The sequence below is a fragment of the Stegodyphus dumicola genome, chromosome 10, assembly GCF_044657685.1.
Source record: "Stegodyphus dumicola isolate Sdum_Otavi_A_Nest chromosome 10, ASM4465768v1".
In the NCBI taxonomy this organism is placed as follows: domain Eukaryota; kingdom Metazoa; phylum Arthropoda; class Arachnida; order Araneae; family Eresidae; genus Stegodyphus; species Stegodyphus dumicola.
This window is the reverse complement of record NC_140777.1, coordinates 97518034-97536589: the sequence shown is the minus strand read 5'-3', so window position 1 is coordinate 97536589 and position 18556 is coordinate 97518034. Positions and strand designations below refer to the sequence as shown.

Here is an 18556-nt window from a genome sequence, read left to right as displayed (position 1 = left end):
TATGGGGCCCTTTATAAGTCTATTATACTATATTTTAAATTTTTTGGGGTGTGGTGTGTGTAAGGGCTCACAAAAAGTGGGGACCCTAAGCTATAGCTTGTGTAGCTTATACATAAATCCTGCACTGGAATTAAGTCAGCTTGTGCACAAACTTCAGTGTCTTGCCGAGCGAGACAAAATAAACTTTCAATTTTGTGCACTGAAAAATCTGTCTTCCTGCCCACTTGCTGAACTGCTTGTGTTTGCAAAGAAACTCTAATTTTAATTCTAAAAACTGTGTTTTTTAACTGTTTTTAACTGCATTTGGTGTTTTCTGATTTTCTGTATTTTACAATTTCTAATGAAGATTTTTTGAGTTTTAATGAATTTCTGCCTTGCCGTGAAGTGAGAACTGAATTAATTGAATGAGAAATACACCTCTAATGAAATTCAAGGAAATAAGTTTAAATGAAATGCAGGAGAAAATGTGTATAATTTCATATGCCATACAAGGAAGTCATGTAGTGTCCACAACAGATTTTTAAATTATAGACTTGTACTTTTACAAAATTCTTATTTACACTTAAATCATATTTAAGGAAAGAATAAATGTACCAAATATGCATTACAATATAGATATAATAGAAATCATAATTACTCAACATTTTCATTTGGATAAAATGTGAAAATTAGTTGCTGAAATTACCAATTACTTAAATTATCAAAAAATCCAAATTTTTAGCGATGAAAACAATATAAAATTTGGATAACCTCAATGACTTTGCAACATAATTTCCCTGGTGAACTTTCATTGTTTTGAGGCAAAATTTTAGTATAATTTTAAATAATTTTAAAAATAATCAAGTTTTATAAAATATGATCACAAATTTAATTTTCACTCTAACTAAGATTACCTCTGAAGTAATTAGAAAATTTTATGACAAATAAGTCTTCCAACAAATAATGGAACAGAATAAAAATTTAATAAAAGAATACAATAAGTATTAAGCCTAACCAGAACAACTGCTTATGTCAGAGTTTCTCAAACTGTGGTCCCTGTCCTTGAGGTCCTCATAGATTTGAAAAAAATATCCTATTATTTGTAAATAAAATTAACAAGATTTTATAGCACATCCCTTTGATGACACATGGCTAAGTACATTGTAATATCCATTGGGCATTTTCTCAAGATTAAATGAACTAAATCTCTATCTTCAAAGTAATTCTTAAGCTTTCTCAATGCTCATGAGGAATTAAATGGTTTTGAGAGGAAACTTGGTTTGTGGGTTAGTTGTGTAAAACAGTTTTCAACAATTCCAGTCTCAGAATCTTTTTTAGTAACAAATAACAACCTTATTGAAAAAGAATTACGCAATGGCACAAATTCGCAACTGGAAACTCTGAGATCACAATTTGAAACTTATTTTCTGAATGGTAAATATAGTGAATTTTCATGGGTTCTCCATCTTTTCCATTGCAATTTTGTAAATAACAAACTGTCATTGAATGACAGAGAACAATTCATTGAATTTTCTAGGACTTGATTATGAAATTCCGAGCAGAAGATACAATTAACTTCTGGACCTAATATCAGTCAAAATGGAACACAATGAACTGTACAATTACACCTCAAGAATTACTATTTAATTTCTTCTGCATATCTGGGTAAGAAAGGATTTTCATCTCTTACTCAAATAAAAACAAAGGACCAAAATTGACTCAATGAATGCCCCAACCTCGGATTTAAACATATTGGCATACATGCATACATCTAAACACTAGACAGCTATGCAGGAATCCACAGGCTCAATTTTATTATCAACATTTATTTAATTTTTAGTTAATAAGATTACCCGAATTTCTGTACTATTGATTTATTAAAAACAAATAAAACTTTTGTTCTATTAATTTAATTAATATCAAAATAAAATTAAATGAATTTTAATTAATTGCATTTTAAAAATATAAGTATACTGGCAGGATCATATACTAAGAAAACTGCTTTCAAACAAGAGAAGAATACAGGATAGCTGCCAAACCTGAAATCTTAAAATCCAGGAATTTCTCATGCTGGGCAACACTCTTTCAAAGGAATTCCAAACTGAATTTTATAATGCATGATTTAGGTTACTGAGCTATATGGAATTCAATTCCGATACAAAATATATTAACATTCAGTTGTATGTTTTTAATTTTACATTGTTTCACTAAGACCACATTTTAATTTTCTTATACTATTATGCTAAAAAAATTCCAAGTAAGGAAAGCTTTTATTTATCAAAGTATTTTAAAATATAATGAAAATAAAATTAATAATTAATGTACATAGTATTTGTAGGGTTTGGTTTATTAAGTTACAGGAAAGCACACAAGGGCCTAACAGTCTAACAGGAGAGATGTCTTCGTGGAGGACTTTCTAAGGAAACTGGCTTGCATACATGTTAAACCAGGGTTCGTAGCCACGTTTTAGATAAAAAAATAAGCACCTATAAGCACTTTTCAAGCACATTTTAAGGAAAAAATAAGCACCTATCTAATTACATTATAGAAAACTGTATAACCTTATAAATTAGACTTGTAATTTAAAATATGAGCAATGCAATATTTATTAAGAGAATGAGCATTACCTCAACCATGGAAAACATTTCACTTTTTTTTTTTAAATTTTAAATGAAAGTTCAATTTACCGAATTAGTTTACAATGAAATAAAAATACACTATGCAGAACTAAACTATATTACAAGATTTAGTGATGAAATTTCAGTTCAAAATATAGAAAATAAATAATAATAAGCCATATTAATTGTATTCGTTTGGCACCTAATAATAAATACAATTTATTTTTCCACTCATATTATTAATATTTAAATAATTTAACTTCAATCAAAATTTTGAACATTTTCTAAATTTTCATTGCATAACAGCTTTCTCTTAACATATATTCCAAGCAAAGTAATTTAAGTAAAAAAGAGGCACATTTCTCAAATCAGAAGACTGGAAATTGCTTCATGCAGTCATCCTTTAAGTGTAAAAGCTTAATTAACACGTATACTCGGAAATTGCCGAATATTCCGAATAGTAACTGGAAAAAGAGGAGTGGGGGAGATTGTAGCCGTTCTTTAGATTTCTCGGCTAAATAAATGGTTTTGACATTTTGATATGTGCATCATATAAAAATAGACCAACGGAACTGAGAAATATTCTGCTTAGAAAGCACAGTAAAACTATTTTAAGTGTTCATAAACAAATCTCAGACTGAACATCAAAATTAATTATCTCTGCAAAATACCGCAAACGTTATTGCACAATACGTGCGGCGTAATCTTCCACATGTGATATTACGCAATCGGAATCAACAGCTGCCGGTAGAATTTCTTTCTGAATTCTGTATAAATACTTACTTGAACGTCCACTGACATATCAGAGGGTGAAGGCTCCACAGATTTTGTATTGATTCTGTTCACGGTAGTGTACAACTTCAGCAACTGCAATGCTCGCACACAACTTTGTTTCAAAAGTTTAGTTTCGTGATCAATTTGAACAGGATCTGAAATAACCATAATATATGCATTAATTGTTTTACACAATGTCTTTTGTTTAGAGTAAATCACCATAGATTTACCTTGTTTTCTGAGATGACTTAATAAGGCAGTGACCACTTCTTCGATTAAATCGACGGTCGAATGGCGACTTCTCAAAATATTTTCCAAAGCCTACAATTGTATTTTTTAACATATTTTATTACAGTTTTTAAAAATAAAGAATTTTTAAAATACTAATAATGATTTCATAAATTATTATATAGAGTTGTAATTTGCATTAACATATTTCACCAGGTTTGCCACACAAACAGGAGAATGAAATTTGCCAACTCTTCCAGGTTTTTCAGGTGTGTTTTAAGTAAATTCCAGTCTACCCATGTAATGCATGTTCGTTGTGCTGAGGGTAAATTATTTATGGCATCACTTAAAAAGATATAAATTTGCCAATTATATATGACTTTGATTTTAAAAAAAAACCTTACTTTTGAATCCCAAAGTATTGCTATTATAACTATAATAGGTGTTGCTCTCCTCAGCAACTTTAAATTATGTTTTTTCCAAACTAAGAAAACTTACTAGTATGCAATTTTTATATACTAAACCAACATTCTCTTCAACAACCCCCTGCATCACAAAAATTAGTTAAGTGCAAATAAATTCCCTTTTTAATTACACGAAAACAGAATATAATATTGAAAGTATATTATAAGTGCATCTGAAATATTTGCAGTCACTGACACTGAAATACATTTATAATAAAATGTCAGCATAAACATAATTAGCAGAAAGTATAACCTAAAAATTAATTTTACATTCATAAAAACGTACATTTACAAAAGAAATTAAATACTTATCATTCATTCCATCTAAGAGATAAACAAAATCAGAAATGAAATTCATTGATTTTTTGATGCCATGGATAAATTTTTAAACATTGAATTTTTTCCACCATTAATTGTGATAAAATTGTGTCACCAATGACAGCTTTATTGTTTTAAAAAGTATTACAAATAAATTCTGAAACGGAAATTATTGTTTATAAACTGGTAGTGGGGGAGCAGTTATATCTATCATATTCAATAATATACAACTGCCAAATAATCACCTCTGTGATATTATGACAGTTGCTAAATTCTGAAAGTTCAAAAAAGCACTTTCTTTTTTAAGAAGGCAACAGACTTTTGATGAAAACGTTTAATACATATAAGCATATACAATACAAATGAAATGTAATTTTTGATTAGAACTGAAGGGGTGGAAAGATATTAAAACTATTTAACCAAAATATTAATATAAAAAATACAAATAAAAAATTAGAACAAAACTAGATTTGATGTTTTAATTCTGCAATTTTAGATTCAATTCAAGAAACATCTCTGCTTAATATTTTTTTTTAAATCCAAAATAACAATCTGTACTTGTATTTTCCTTTTGTCTGGTAATTTCTTTTTATCTTCAGTATCACACAGCTTTTTGTTTTCGACTGCTTGATGATATGCACCATGTGCAGATCTGGCATATCGTAACATATCTAAAGCCATACTAATATTCATAACACCTCCATTTACATTTATGGCATCATAAACAGATTGCATTTCTGTTAGAGAATTTTCCTGAAAGTTTTCCACCAACATATCATTGTTAACTGAAAAACTACTTTCTACTGTGGCATGAAATTAGAACTAGTTTTTCTTCAAAATCTGAATTATTAATCAAGTCCTTATAAGAAGATCAAGTCACGTTGCAGTATAGTTAACAAAAGTATCTTTCCAAATATGTTTACTTCTGAATAACAATTCTTTAAACTGTATTTTTGATTTATTTGCAACTGCAGAATTTATCCATTCTCTTTCAAACAGTCTATGCAGAAACCTCTCCATCCTTTCTCACACAAAAATTCATTAGACATAATGAGCTTAGGATTTAATGAAGAAATATAGTTCACCAAGCTAAACTAAATGACCTTTTTTCAAATATTTTTGATGCAAGCTTAACCAAAAATGTTTAGCACTGAGTTCTAAATTCTTTTTTCTTTAGATCAGACACTCCACCTTTAATTAAATAAGCAACAGCAGCAATACCCAAATCTAAGTGTGCAACAACAAAATAAATGGTTTGATCCAGAATATCGATTTGTATCAATTTTTAAGAGTTTTTGCCTCTTGCAGTAATTTTTTTTTTTTTTTTTTTTGACAAATTTTGAGATAAACTTATTTAGCATACTATGAAAAGTTGTGTACAAAAAAAGGCACTCAGGGACCAAGGGCCCAAGGCATTTTGTTACAGAGTACCTTTGCAAATAAATGCAACTGCCTCCACATCATCAATAGAAAATGAACTGAATAAGAGTGAGGAGTTGCTAAAGAAAAAGAAAGAAAAGCCGGTGGACTAAAGTTAAGATATTGATAAGAGGTCCCATTGTTGGATGAAAGTGATAACTACTTGAGGTTAGCCACAATAGAGGGGCAATTAGCCCACCCCCACTGCGTTGCGCACACAGTAGTTGAAACGAGAAAGAGTTAACAATCGGGCAAGCGACTAGCATGAAACGTTGCTATGGTTGTAAGGATTTTAAGTTTTACTAACATTTATTTTATTTTAAAACTTTGTTATCCTCTCTTATTTTCCATTTCCAGCCAGAATGTGAGTAGGAATTTTTTATGCTAAAGAGGTTGCAAATTCCATAGGTATTTAAGAAGTGGTTTTTAGCTGAGAGAAGAGAGAGCCTTCTTGCCGCCTTGCCATGCATGTGCTTTTCAGTCAGTTCATGCCTGCCTTTACGGTCAGAACTTAGTTCCTGCTGATATTTAAAGACACATTGTAGTATCTGCATTTCGCTCACTACATATGTAGTATCAAAAGGCCAATCTTCATGTTAATAGTATCTGTAAAGCATTTAAGTTTAGTTCTTAGTTAATTTAGTTAGTTTATTTCTTATTTTCTACGTTTTAGACCAAAAGTGCTGGTGTCTGCATCCCGAAGTGTGGGAGTGGCTGTACGTTGTGAGAAATAAAAGGTAAAGTTAACAATTCTTATTTGTGTTGTATTTTCTATGCACACACGAACATAGTTTGAGTAAGCTGCTTGCTCCTACTCAGGACTCCAGTTATGTTTCCCAAGACAATTAGGAGGAATAGCAGCCCTGACATGGTGACTAGAACAGTTGATAGAGTAGAAGAGCAACTTGCCTGGAGCCAGTCTTCAAGAAAGGTAGTGAGATTTGTAACAAAGCATTAGCTAAGGCCTTGGAGTGGTTGGGGAAGGGGGGACGATGTCATTGACCTAAGAAAAAATAAGCAAATTTAAATGCAGAAAGGAGAGTTGTCAGTTTTTTTATTATGGAGAACTTGTTTTTAAGACAGTGAAAGTGATGAGTTGGTACTGAAGTTGTATTAAGTGGATGAATAAAGTAAATTAATGATGTGCGAGTTAAGTTAAATTAATTCAAATAAGAGTTTAATTATGTGTTAAAAATCATTAAAACATTAAATTTGTGATATAAGATGAATTTAAGTAGATTTAACTAGGAATTAATTAAGGTTGTCTGGCATGGCAAATAAAACTAATTAAGTTGATAAACTAGTACAATGCTATGATGGAGAAGAGGTCTAGGTAAAGGCAAATTAGAATCCTCAGTGCAGCACAGGAGTAAAAACCGAGAACTTGGCTGGATTAGGTCCAAGGGGGGAAGTAGTTAAGGTGAAAAGGCATGGCACAATAAGACTGTCCTGGGGGACAACTAGCAAGGATAGGGCAGGGGGAGGAGAAAGAGTACTAACTTTAACAGAGAAAGAACAATTAGTAAGGTAAGAGTGCATTAAGTGCACAAAGTCAACTGAAATGCCAAGTCTCATGAGCTTGTACAGAATACCAATATGCTAACAAGCCTTAGCTATGTCTAAATAAACGATAGCAGTAGGCTTTCTATTATCAGTACCTGCATGATTGATTTTCACTGCTCTCAGTAACTGGGCCTGAGTGGAATATTTAGCACGAAAGTCGAATTGTTGAGGAATAATAGTATTTTAACTTCAGCAGAAATCATTCAGGTATCTAAGCAATATAGCTTTGTAAATTTTACTAAGTGAAGACATGAGGCTGATCGATATATAATTTTGGGGGAGCTTTAGGGTCCTGCCCAGGTTTTAGAATAGGAAAGCAAGCATTCTTCCAGCTAGCAGGAAAATATTTTAACCTTAGCATGGAATTAAACAAAATGTGTTATTGCCATCCGGTCATTGATCGTACCCATTTGGAGGGGAGGAATGTTGGATTTGGGTTTACGTAGCCGAACACTAGCTTCCCAGAGGCTGCTGTTTGACATCTTTAAGGACTTCAATAATTGTTAGAGACTTAATGTAATTGTTAAATTTGTCATCTGAATACCTTCTGATATCAGATTTAATCTCATTCTGGAGTCTTCGCAGTTGTAGTCTAGTAGATTCAAGGTGGGTTCTTTGCCAAGCTCTATGAAGACAGTTTTTAATTTAGATTTTTCTTTAATACTGGCCAGAAGTTTTGAATAGTTAGGATGAAATTTAGTGAATGAAGCTGCACCAAAAGCACTTTTTAGGGTGCAGTTGAGTTGGTTGATGGCTGTATCTACTTCCTGATTACTGCTAATTTTTTGGGGGGAGGATAGATTTTTAGAACACAAAACATGCTGAAAATTGTCCCAATTTGTTGAGACATGACCAGATAATTTTGGTTAATTTTAATGCAATTTAGGATGAGATGTACCAGGTAATACTCCGAGGACAATTCCAGAATCACCTCGATCAAATAATCTAATGGTATATTTTTAAACAGAGCAAGATCAATAATGGAGGATGCACCTATGCCACCAGGAAACTGATAATGCGTAGGTACTCCAGGCACAATAATTTGAAAACGGGTGCCCTGAGCCTAGTTTTTGAGTTTATCACTAGAGCTGTTTGTAGTGATGCAATTCCAACTTTTATGAGGGGCATTAAAATTTCCTGCAATAATCAGGTGATTTAAAACTCCGCTAATTTTCTTGAGATTGAAGCTAAAGACAAATCTCCATCTTGGAGGCATACAGCAGGACGCTACTACTGTGGGAGGGGGGGATTTGAAATATAAATTTGGACAATTGTCGCCTCCAGTTGCGGAGTAGGAATTCTGCTATGTTTAACAGTGATACATTTTACATAGATAGAACTACCACCACTAGCACGAATAGTGTCACTGTTGTTAGCCGCTATGTCATTGCAGTAGCAGATGTAATTAGAAATATTCGCACTACATCCCTCAACCATAAGCGTCGCCTGAACGATGAGGTCAGAGCAGGAATTACCATCTGAACTGTAGCAGGGGCTAGAACCTGGGCTGATGGAGCAGCTGGTTCTGTGGCAGGAGTAGGATGTTCTTGAACGGGCATTTTACTAGGATTTGTATGTCTGGAAGCCAATTTTTCTGAAAAAAGTGGGGCCCTGCTGCTGAATGAAGCAGAAGCGGGAATGAATTTAGTTTTTTCTGGCACCTCGGGAATTCAAAATGGAGTTGGGTATGGGGAGGATTTTAATTTTTATTTGCTGGATTTCATGGTCAATAATTCCAGTTGGCAGCTTGAGGTACAGAAAAGTTTGTGCAGGTGTTTAGCTGTTCAAAAGGCTTAGAACAGTCTTGAGCAAAGTGTGGGTCCTGGAGCATCACAGACGGCGGATAGGCAGGGTGCACACAGCTGAGAAATGGAAGAACCCTTGACATCTCCAACATTGACTGGGACAGCCTTTCTTCCCTTTATGTTTTTCTACCTCGATGTCAATCGCCATCAACTTGACCTCTTTGACGATATCGTAGACTCATAATGTAGGATTCAACTGGACTAAAAATAAAGGCATGGAATGCTGAGATGCTGAGTTATGCTAATAACTGAATAGTCCATGAGAGTAAGTTCTGATTTGATTCTATCTAGATTTAGTTTTCGTAGGAAGGCCTCAGATATTACATTTGAAAGGCCTATCCTATTTTAAATGAAATGATTTGTATTCGGCGCCCTGGTTCATAAGAACAGTAGCAACTGAATAATAATTCCCTCTGTATTAACAGCGATTCTCAAATACTTCCCTTTCATACGGCATTAAGATGAGGGAACCAGTTCTTTGAACAACTTTAACCAAAAATTTCCACTTATTTGGTACCACAAAAAAATATGGGATATTTCTCTGACTGGGAGGGGATGGGAGGAGCATGCTCTTATCCTGCTATGAAGTAGGGTCATCATGTTTTCCCTCCTTATCTGAGGGGGTGTGAGTCTGACATGATTTTCAACTTGTTCGCTCCAAGATGAAGGCAAAGTAGCTGTTTGTGGCTCAGAAACTGGTTTTTCTTGTGCTTTTTGAACTAAATACCTGGAAGGCTGAGAAAAACCTTCCGAATCAGTTATTATTCTAGTTTTTTTTTTTTTTTTTTTTTTTTTTTTTAAGGCAGGTTGCTCAGGGATTGATTTCCCTTTTTACTTTTTTTGGAGAATTTGATAATACTAGCATAGCAAGCTTTAGAAGTAGTGTTTTCTTTGGGGGGAGGGGGTAAGATCATTACTATTAGAGTGAGAGATAAGATTCAATCAGATTTAATTTCTTGGCTATCATTTCTAAGGTTATCACCAATAACATTTAGCTCAGCTGTCTAAGATGATTTTAGAAATGAATGTAGAGCTACCACAACAAAAATATAAAAAAGAGATTTTTGCAAAAAGAAGCTTATCTTTAACAGATTGTCTCTCCCTTTCAAATGATACAGTCTTTGGCAGTTCACTCCATTCTTGCACAATATTTTGAAAATCCTCATATTTCATTTCTACACCATTATAGAAATGAAATCAACATGGATAATCATTCTATAGTGATTCTGAAGTGGTCTCAGAATAAATGTATATGTATTTATTATTGAACGCTTCAAAAGGTGAAAATTTCAAAAGAAATAACCCTTAATGTACACGAAAATCATGCAAAAGAATGTAAATAACATAGTTCAAACTAACAGATTTTTATATTGCTGGAAAGACAGATATGTATTATTTATACAACTCATATATGCCTGCAAGAAAAATTTTAACTAATCACAGTGGCTATCTCCTCCCCCCCAATTGCAATGGCTTTAACTATTTGGGATTTGGAATTTATCACAGTAAACTTATCCTGGGCCTGACAGCAGGTGTTCCATCCAGTCTGCTGAATACCTGTTAGGCAGTACAAATGGTGAAATAAATACCAAAGTGACTGCATATACCTTGGAAGATGTCAGGCTTGTTACATACTTTTGCAGCAGCTACATTAATTCTGGCACCAAGGTTTAAACAGAATTAATCTGCATCTCGCAAATGAGATCCATCATCATTATGGTGTATGTATTAAAATTTTTGGCCACTCATTTAAACATTTGTTGCAAATATCTCTCATTAAAAAATAATTTTCATTTTTCTAGTTCTTCATACTTACTGTGCTTCCACATTCAAACATACTGTTACAAAATGTACAGGAGCGGTGAGATAGCATCCCTGCAAAGCAGTTTTATCGCCCATTTGGCGACAAAATTGCCGATATACCATGGACGGATGGAGAACCTTCTGGAACAAATTCTTACCGGTTTAGCCCAGAATGTTCTCGAACACAAGCCGAAAGCTATATAAACTCTGCTGGTCCGCAATCAGTATCGAGAGTAAGTGCCTCGTCGAGAGGGCGAGTGAGAGTGTCTCGTCAAGAGCGAGATAGTCAGTATCGAGTTGGTGTCTTGTTTAGCGAGTCAATCCCTGCGGAGTTGATCCCCCGAGTTGACAGCCGGGCAGCAAGTGCCACGTGGGTCGTCGAGTTCACCGAAGGAGTCTCTTAGTGTATCGTGGTTAGTGCATTGTCGAGAGAGCGTGTTGAGCTCCAGGAATGACTGAACCGAAGAGTCGGAAGCCATGCTCTGTGTGTTATTGACTGCATCGCGAGTTGTAGCGTGTAGAGTCCTGAGAGTATGTGGAGTTCTGAGAACGACCGAGCAGAGTCGGGAGCTGTACTCTGGTATTTTGCAGTGACTCCACCGTGATAGCCTGATAACCGGAAGGCTGTGTCGCTAATCGTGTCAGCGTGTTTATTTAGTTCATCGACAAATGTAAAACATGTTTTGGAGCTGTCCTGAGAATATTGGTAAATAAAGTGTGTTTTGATACTTCATAAAGTGTCGTCGTTATTCAATCCAAATCCACACGAACCCCGTATGAACGTGAAGGAAGAAAATAACGTAACAATACACTGTTATTATGAAAATTGTTACCTTTGTCATACTTTGTCTCCCTTAAAGTTGAGAACATCAATTCTGTTATCCCTTGTATCTATACAAACACACATATACCGCGTTTCCTCATGTAATATTCCCCCTGTTGGCTTTTTTGCACTATGTGACATTTTGAAAATTTTAAAAATATTCGTTTTAAACTTCCTCTATTGCAATTTTTCTTTTCTCTCTGAGGCTGGTTTATTGGTAAACTGCATTCCCCTCATTATTTTTACTTTTATTTGGTGTATTCAGTTGTATTTGCATTTCTATACAAGCATTTCATCCATTTTATTTCCCCTTGCGATGATTACTTGAAATGCAATTTATGCAGATTCTTCGTTGAGCTGCCTGAACATGGTAGGTACTCTCACACTTAACAAACTTTCTAAACATGTGATTTCATCTTATTCCTATTACTTTCATTCTAACTTGTAGCCTTATCCAGTGTCAGATTTAGTTATAACCAACACAAGCCTTACCCTGTACCCTCACATTCTTGTGATTTTTTTTTTTTTTTTTCCCAAAGACATATAAAAAAATTATCCCTTATCCCTTACCAAGAGCCCCCATATCTTAAATAGCTTAAGGCCTCATCAAGTATAATTCTGCCCTAGCCTTAATCTGCTGCTGACGTGTTTGATCTTTCAAAATATGGGTCTGCCCACCATTCTTCTATTTTTCACTGATGCCCCTCTTAGGAGCTGTGATCAAGGCTCATTCCTGTGAGATTCAGCTTTGCAAGGTAAATGAGCTGGTAATGCTCAAATTAATCTCAAAGAGCAAGGTAATGCTCGTTCAGATCAATTACCTTCAGATATCGGCTCAATATCCATCACATATTGTAATATTAATATTACTATGTATTCTTATCGTAATGAAAGTTTATTTTAAAGAAATAATATTGTGATAGTTACCAATAGCTTATGCCTGATTACTTTTCATTTGTTACATTGTTACTGTAATCGTGTTCCTCGGAAATTTCCCATAATTTTCCCCTCTTGCTTTTCAGATGCTAATATTAGTTAAAAAAAAGGAGTAAAATATGCCAGGAGCTATGTTATATAGTATATAATTATTGAAAGTTACAAATATGTAAAATCAAACTGATTATTTCAGTAAAATGAGACAGCAATCAGATTGATCAAATTATTTCATATATAATCAATCATTTACCTGAATACGAGTGCAAGATGTACGCATGTCTCTCAAAATTTTGATAATTTCGAAAGCTTTGCCTGAAAAAATAAATAAATAAAAAGGTATGATTAAAGGCATTTAAAAAATTAATTAAAAAATATTTAATGAAGTAAGTGTTACCTTTTGTGATATTTTTAAGAGTCATTTTGAGTTCGCGAAGTAAGTGCAGGTCACGAGCCCGTCTGCTATTCTTTTCGCTGAAAAATAATTTTATTCCTTAAGAAAACAGCATTCAATAAAAGAAACATGTGAAACAGTTTTTCATTTTCTTATTTATATTAAATAACTTAAATAATAAATAAATAATACATCTCAATAAATTTAAAAATCAAACAGATTTCATTAGTATTATCTTTTTCAGTTAAATCTATAGCAATTAAAGGTCCAAGTATTGTATAGCAAAAGATATATACCATAGTCCTTAAATTAAAGATCAAGCATATTTTACAGAAAATGTTTCACATGAAAAGGTTTGGGTTTCAGTTTATGTGATTACAGCAAAGCTTCAAGGGCTATCTGCCTTAATGGAGGACTTTCTAAGGGAAACTAGCTTGCATACACGTTACACATGGGGAAAACCACAAATATGGCCATGCAGCCAGCCCATCTGCGGAAGGTGAACCTTGCACTGAGCTACCAGCAATCAGAGACTTTGCCACTGGATCACTGGTGGGGCTTCACATGAAAAGATAAACTAACAGAAATAAATACCATATTTTCCCTTTTTCTTAATCAATTTTATCCTCTGAAAATTAAGAAAGGAAAATTATGACACTAAGTTAATTTCCAAAGAATGTTACAATAAGAGCATGACAAATGAAAAATAGTCAAGAATAAACTATTACTATTATTTCTTTTATAATATTTTTCTTTTATATTCTTCTTCTTTTATTAATTCTCTAAAAGAAACCTATATTCCAATAAGAATACTTAGTAATATTAACATTACAATATCCAACAGCAACAGAGCTGGGGGAACAGGATGTGTTCAGCTCAGCTCCCTTGCAAACCTCCCATGGGCACCTCATACAAAAATACCTTGATCGCAATTCCTGAAAGGGACATCTGAGGTATAAAGAAGAAGGGGGGGAAAACCCAGATTTCAAAAGATTGAACAAATCAGTCTCAATGAGCTGGAGCCTAAATAAGAGAAGTAAGCCAAAATCACATGTTTGGAAAGTTTCTCAAAGTTTTTTCTGCCATGTCTAGGTAGCTTAATGAAGAATCTACACAAAATATGTTTCAAATAATGAATGCAAGGAAAAAAAATGGATGAAATACTTATACAGAAATGCAAATATAAATTGAATACAATAAATAAAAATGAGCAAGTGAATATAATTTATTATAATAATCTAGCCTTCATAGATAAAACTATGTGCATTGAGGAAGGGGAAAAGTATGCAAATATTAAAAAAAACTTCAGAACCTTGGGCGACACAGCATGAAGTCCAAGATCCAAAATCATCAGGACTTTGGGCGACTCCAGATTTTAGATAATTTTAAATCTAGTAAAATTACATGCAGAATTTATGGAATTAAAAATATGAAAGCCTGCTCAGAAAATAATGAAGCATTTATCTTCTCTGCAACAAGATTTAGCCCCCCACAAAAAAACCCTCAGTATTAACATTTGTTTTTTTTCATTAAATTTATTTCATTTTTCAAAATCAGTTGTTTAAGCATTTTCATTTTATGTAAAATTTTACATACAGAAATTTAATTTTTTTGTTCAGTTACAAAGTTTTATAAACACATAGCAGCTAAGTCAAGAATTCTCATTAAATAATCAAATGAAATATTTTCATACTCAATAACATCTGTATCAGTTTCTAACAATCAATGGTATTATTTTCCAGTTTACTATATTACATGTTTCATAGTCTGTTAATTGATTGATGACTGAGCATTGGCTGCATGCAGATTCCCCTTCTCCTTTTCAAAATTATGCAGGAGGTCTGGATAACAGATCATTTTGGCTACTGAACATCCAGATATCAGAGGAACATGAAAAAGTTTCCAGCATCAGTATGAAAGTTTCCTACACAATGTGATGTGATTAAAAGTACCCCAGATAATACGTTAACAAGATACATAGTTCAAAAGAACTCAAAAACGATAAGAATGATTCTCTGGCTTATGCTGAAATTAACCAAGATTCATCTTATGGAGCTTTATGGCCCCACTGAGATTGCTGCCAGCTGCTGAGACAACTTCAATTATGAAATGAACACTTTCATAATTGCAACTGCTGAAGAATATAAGGATTGGTAAGTTACTTCAGTGTTCTCAACATATTTAGGTTAGAATGCAAACAAGGCCAGTAGTTCTGTAGTTGCCTTTTCACTGTTCTTTTCAAATACAGTAAAATCTTTCATAACCAGCACCCAGTTAACTGGCAGTATCAAAATAAAGAAAATTTTAATGGTCTAAATTTAAATTTGAAATTTATGCTTATAAAATAAAATTGCATAAGCAAACATTCTGCACCTTTAAATGTGGAAAATATTTATGTTACATTTCAGCCACCCAATATAACAAGTCTTATTCTACCAATGGACAAAGGAATTATTTTGATGGACTACCAATCTCCATCAAAATAATTCCTTTGTCCATTGGTCGAATAAGGCTTTATTGTACTGTAGTAAAACTACGTAGATAAAACTAGGTAGGTATAACATAGTTTTATCTATGAAAATGGACTACCAATCTTTTTTATGAATTGTTGTGAGAACGTTGAAGGCAGTGCTCATTAAAACATGCCTAATATTTGTTGCTTGCTTAAAAAAAAAGTAAAGAACATTATTTCACCATTGGCATAACTTGTGGCCGTAATGTTGCTCATACTTGACAAGTCGAAAGAAGAACATTACTTAGGTTTTAAAATAATACATTCTGCAGCTGTGGTGCCATTTTGGATTTCATTACATGTTTAGAGACGATTATTATTCATGAAAAGTCATTTTAAATTGTTATTTAATTTTGTTTTTCCAAAATATAAATTCATATATGTATTTTATTTTTAAATAATCTGCAAGATTTTCAATATTATTTACTTAATTGCAGCAGGGTAGATAAGAAACATAACCAACAGATTCTGAATGCTGCAATATCTAAAGATAGCATCATAAAATATGAACAAGTTCTAGAAATATATATATATTTTTCTTTGCTGTTCAGTAGGCTCCAAGTAATGTGATTATGTTTGTACACAACTATTTTGATAACATCAAACAATGAGAAAAACATTTCCTCCAAAATACCAATGGAATTTAATTAATTAAATTTAAATAGTGCCAGAAACATAAACAGGTAGTTTTGCAACATTTTAATTCAGAAAAAGGAACAAATATTTTTGTAAGTTATTCAAAACTATATTGCCGAATTAAGGTTACATTTTTTGCCTAATTTTAAGCAGCTGACTAAAATCAAAATTAAGATGTTTGGCTACTTAATCCCTCTCTTTGTGACGTTTCTCTGTAGCTTAGCAATTTTTATAATTCATTTTAAATTCCAAAAAATTTATTCAGTAATATTTTGATTGTTCTAACTGAATTGTAGATTCCAGCAAGTAAAGTATTTTCTGTGTTTTTCATATACAAATAGGTGGGACATAGGCAATTTGATAACAATATCCAAATGATAACATTCACCATAATACAATTAAGTGCCATCTACTGTATATTCAGTCATCCAGAACCGGCGAGATTCTATTGCTGCTGGTTTAAAAGGATTTCACTGTAATGATCTTCTGTTGTGGTTATTTAATATGACTAACCACTAATGTACTTTCTCGAAACCAAATGTTTCAATAACTAAACGATTATGCTCAGGGCCCTGTAGGTACTACACATGAAAGATATCGCTAAAAATCCCTCACATCAACAGCAGTTGTTTTTGATGCAATTAGTTTAGCCATCAAGCTATGGCCCTGAGGTTCACAAGATTTGTCTTCAGCCAGCAGTATTAGTCAAAAAGAAGAGTGAGGTCACAGGTACCCTCTAATAGCAAACACTGGAATTAAAACATCATCTAAATAGGCCAAAAAGCAATTAGTTCACAATACCAATTGCAGATGACACTGTGAGAGTTCTAAAAATAATTTGCAGTGATGACACCAAGCAAATTCTGCTACAATTGCAGCTCAACTTAGAAATCATTCTTTATTTCTCATGCTGTTCTAATTTACAAACAATTTTGCCACAGGTTAGCCATATAGCTTTGAGGTGACCAGCCATTCTTTAAAGTTACACAGAAACTTACTATTTAATAAATGTAAAATCAACCTTATTCACACACTCATGCTTCAATTTTTATCACCATTAAGAAATCCTTAATTGCAGCATTTTTCAATATGTGATCCCCCTAGACTTCCAAAACAGACATTCAGTGTTCAAGAATAATAGTCATTCAGTATAGTGAACAACAGTCACACAAAAGGGGTTTGTTAAGGTTTTTTACACTCTCCATGAGCTTTCAATCTACCTGTCTGCTGTTATACTCATTCCTACTAATCTACTACTTTTTTCTTTTTGTCTTTTTAGTTTTATCATTAAGCACCCTTTTCTCCGCACTTATGCCATATATAATATTTAAAAAATTAAGAGCAACATAGCAGTGTACATTCAGAATTCCCAACACAGCGTTAAGTATTGCCATACATTTTCTGTTCCCCCTCCCAGTCTTTTCTCAGTTCATCATATCAATGTTCAGTTTTCTTACAAAGCTGATTTTACAAAACATCTTTTTATCATTAACACTTTATTTATTAAATTCCACATTCTTGGTGCTTACACCATAAAAAATTTGATTCTATAGCAAAATCACAAAATATTTAAAAACACCATATCTAGAATTTCCAATATACAGATAATTCCCCCCCCCCTCTACAGTGCTGCTACTGCTCACTTTCAAGTCACTGAGTTTGTTAATAAAAAATTCACGTTTTAGAAAATATGAATTAAATAATAAAACAAATTTGAAATTTAAAATTTGGGCTTCCAGGTACCCAAGTTCCGGCAGAGAGCTAAGTTTTTTTAAATTTGATGGCTCTAGGTACTGTTGTTTTTTCCCAATGTGAGAAACATGCATACACTCATGCAGATTCTTCATTATTTCATTTCTTTAAATATCATACAGGGTGATAATATTTAATTGCAGCAATGTGAAAAGTGATATTCCATTTATTGTGATTCAATGCTGGTTTTGAGACTAATATCCCATTTGGGACTAAAGCCCCTTTTAGGCTAATAAATAAAATAAATATACAAATTGGGGAAGAGGGCAATATTTCCCATGTACCTTAAATATTAGAGTAATAAACATATGCCCCGTAAAATATTCTGAACAGTCATGACAGGCCAATCAATTTTTAAAACAATCAATTCAAATAAAGACTTTTACACAATAAGCTTTAATTTAAAATGGATGTAATAATAAATACACTAAAATGAGAAAAATAACTGATCATACAGTTTAATGGAAATAAATAACAGATTAAATAATTCTTTGTACAGAATTTATCTACAATTTTATGGCATGAATAATAAAAG

At 32.9% G+C, this 18556-nt stretch overlaps 1 protein-coding gene across 2 annotated transcripts in view; it reads right to left on the bottom strand.

The window, feature by feature from the left end:
* The window catches only part of Rab3-GAP (Rab3 GTPase activating protein), a 244686-nt gene that overhangs the window by 109936 nt on the left and 116194 nt on the right, over nucleotides 1–18556 (bottom strand). For both annotated transcript variants that reach the window (XM_085825301.1, XM_085825302.1), the window contains exons 16-19: nucleotides 13125–13201; nucleotides 12981–13042; nucleotides 3602–3692; nucleotides 3381–3526 (exon numbers count right to left, since the gene is read on the bottom strand). In XM_085825301.1, the coding sequence (XP_085681427.1) occupies nucleotides 3381–3526; nucleotides 3602–3692; nucleotides 12981–13042; nucleotides 13125–13201 (376 nt within the window). The remainder of the gene's footprint in view (nucleotides 1–3380; nucleotides 3527–3601; nucleotides 3693–12980; nucleotides 13043–13124; nucleotides 13202–18556) is intronic.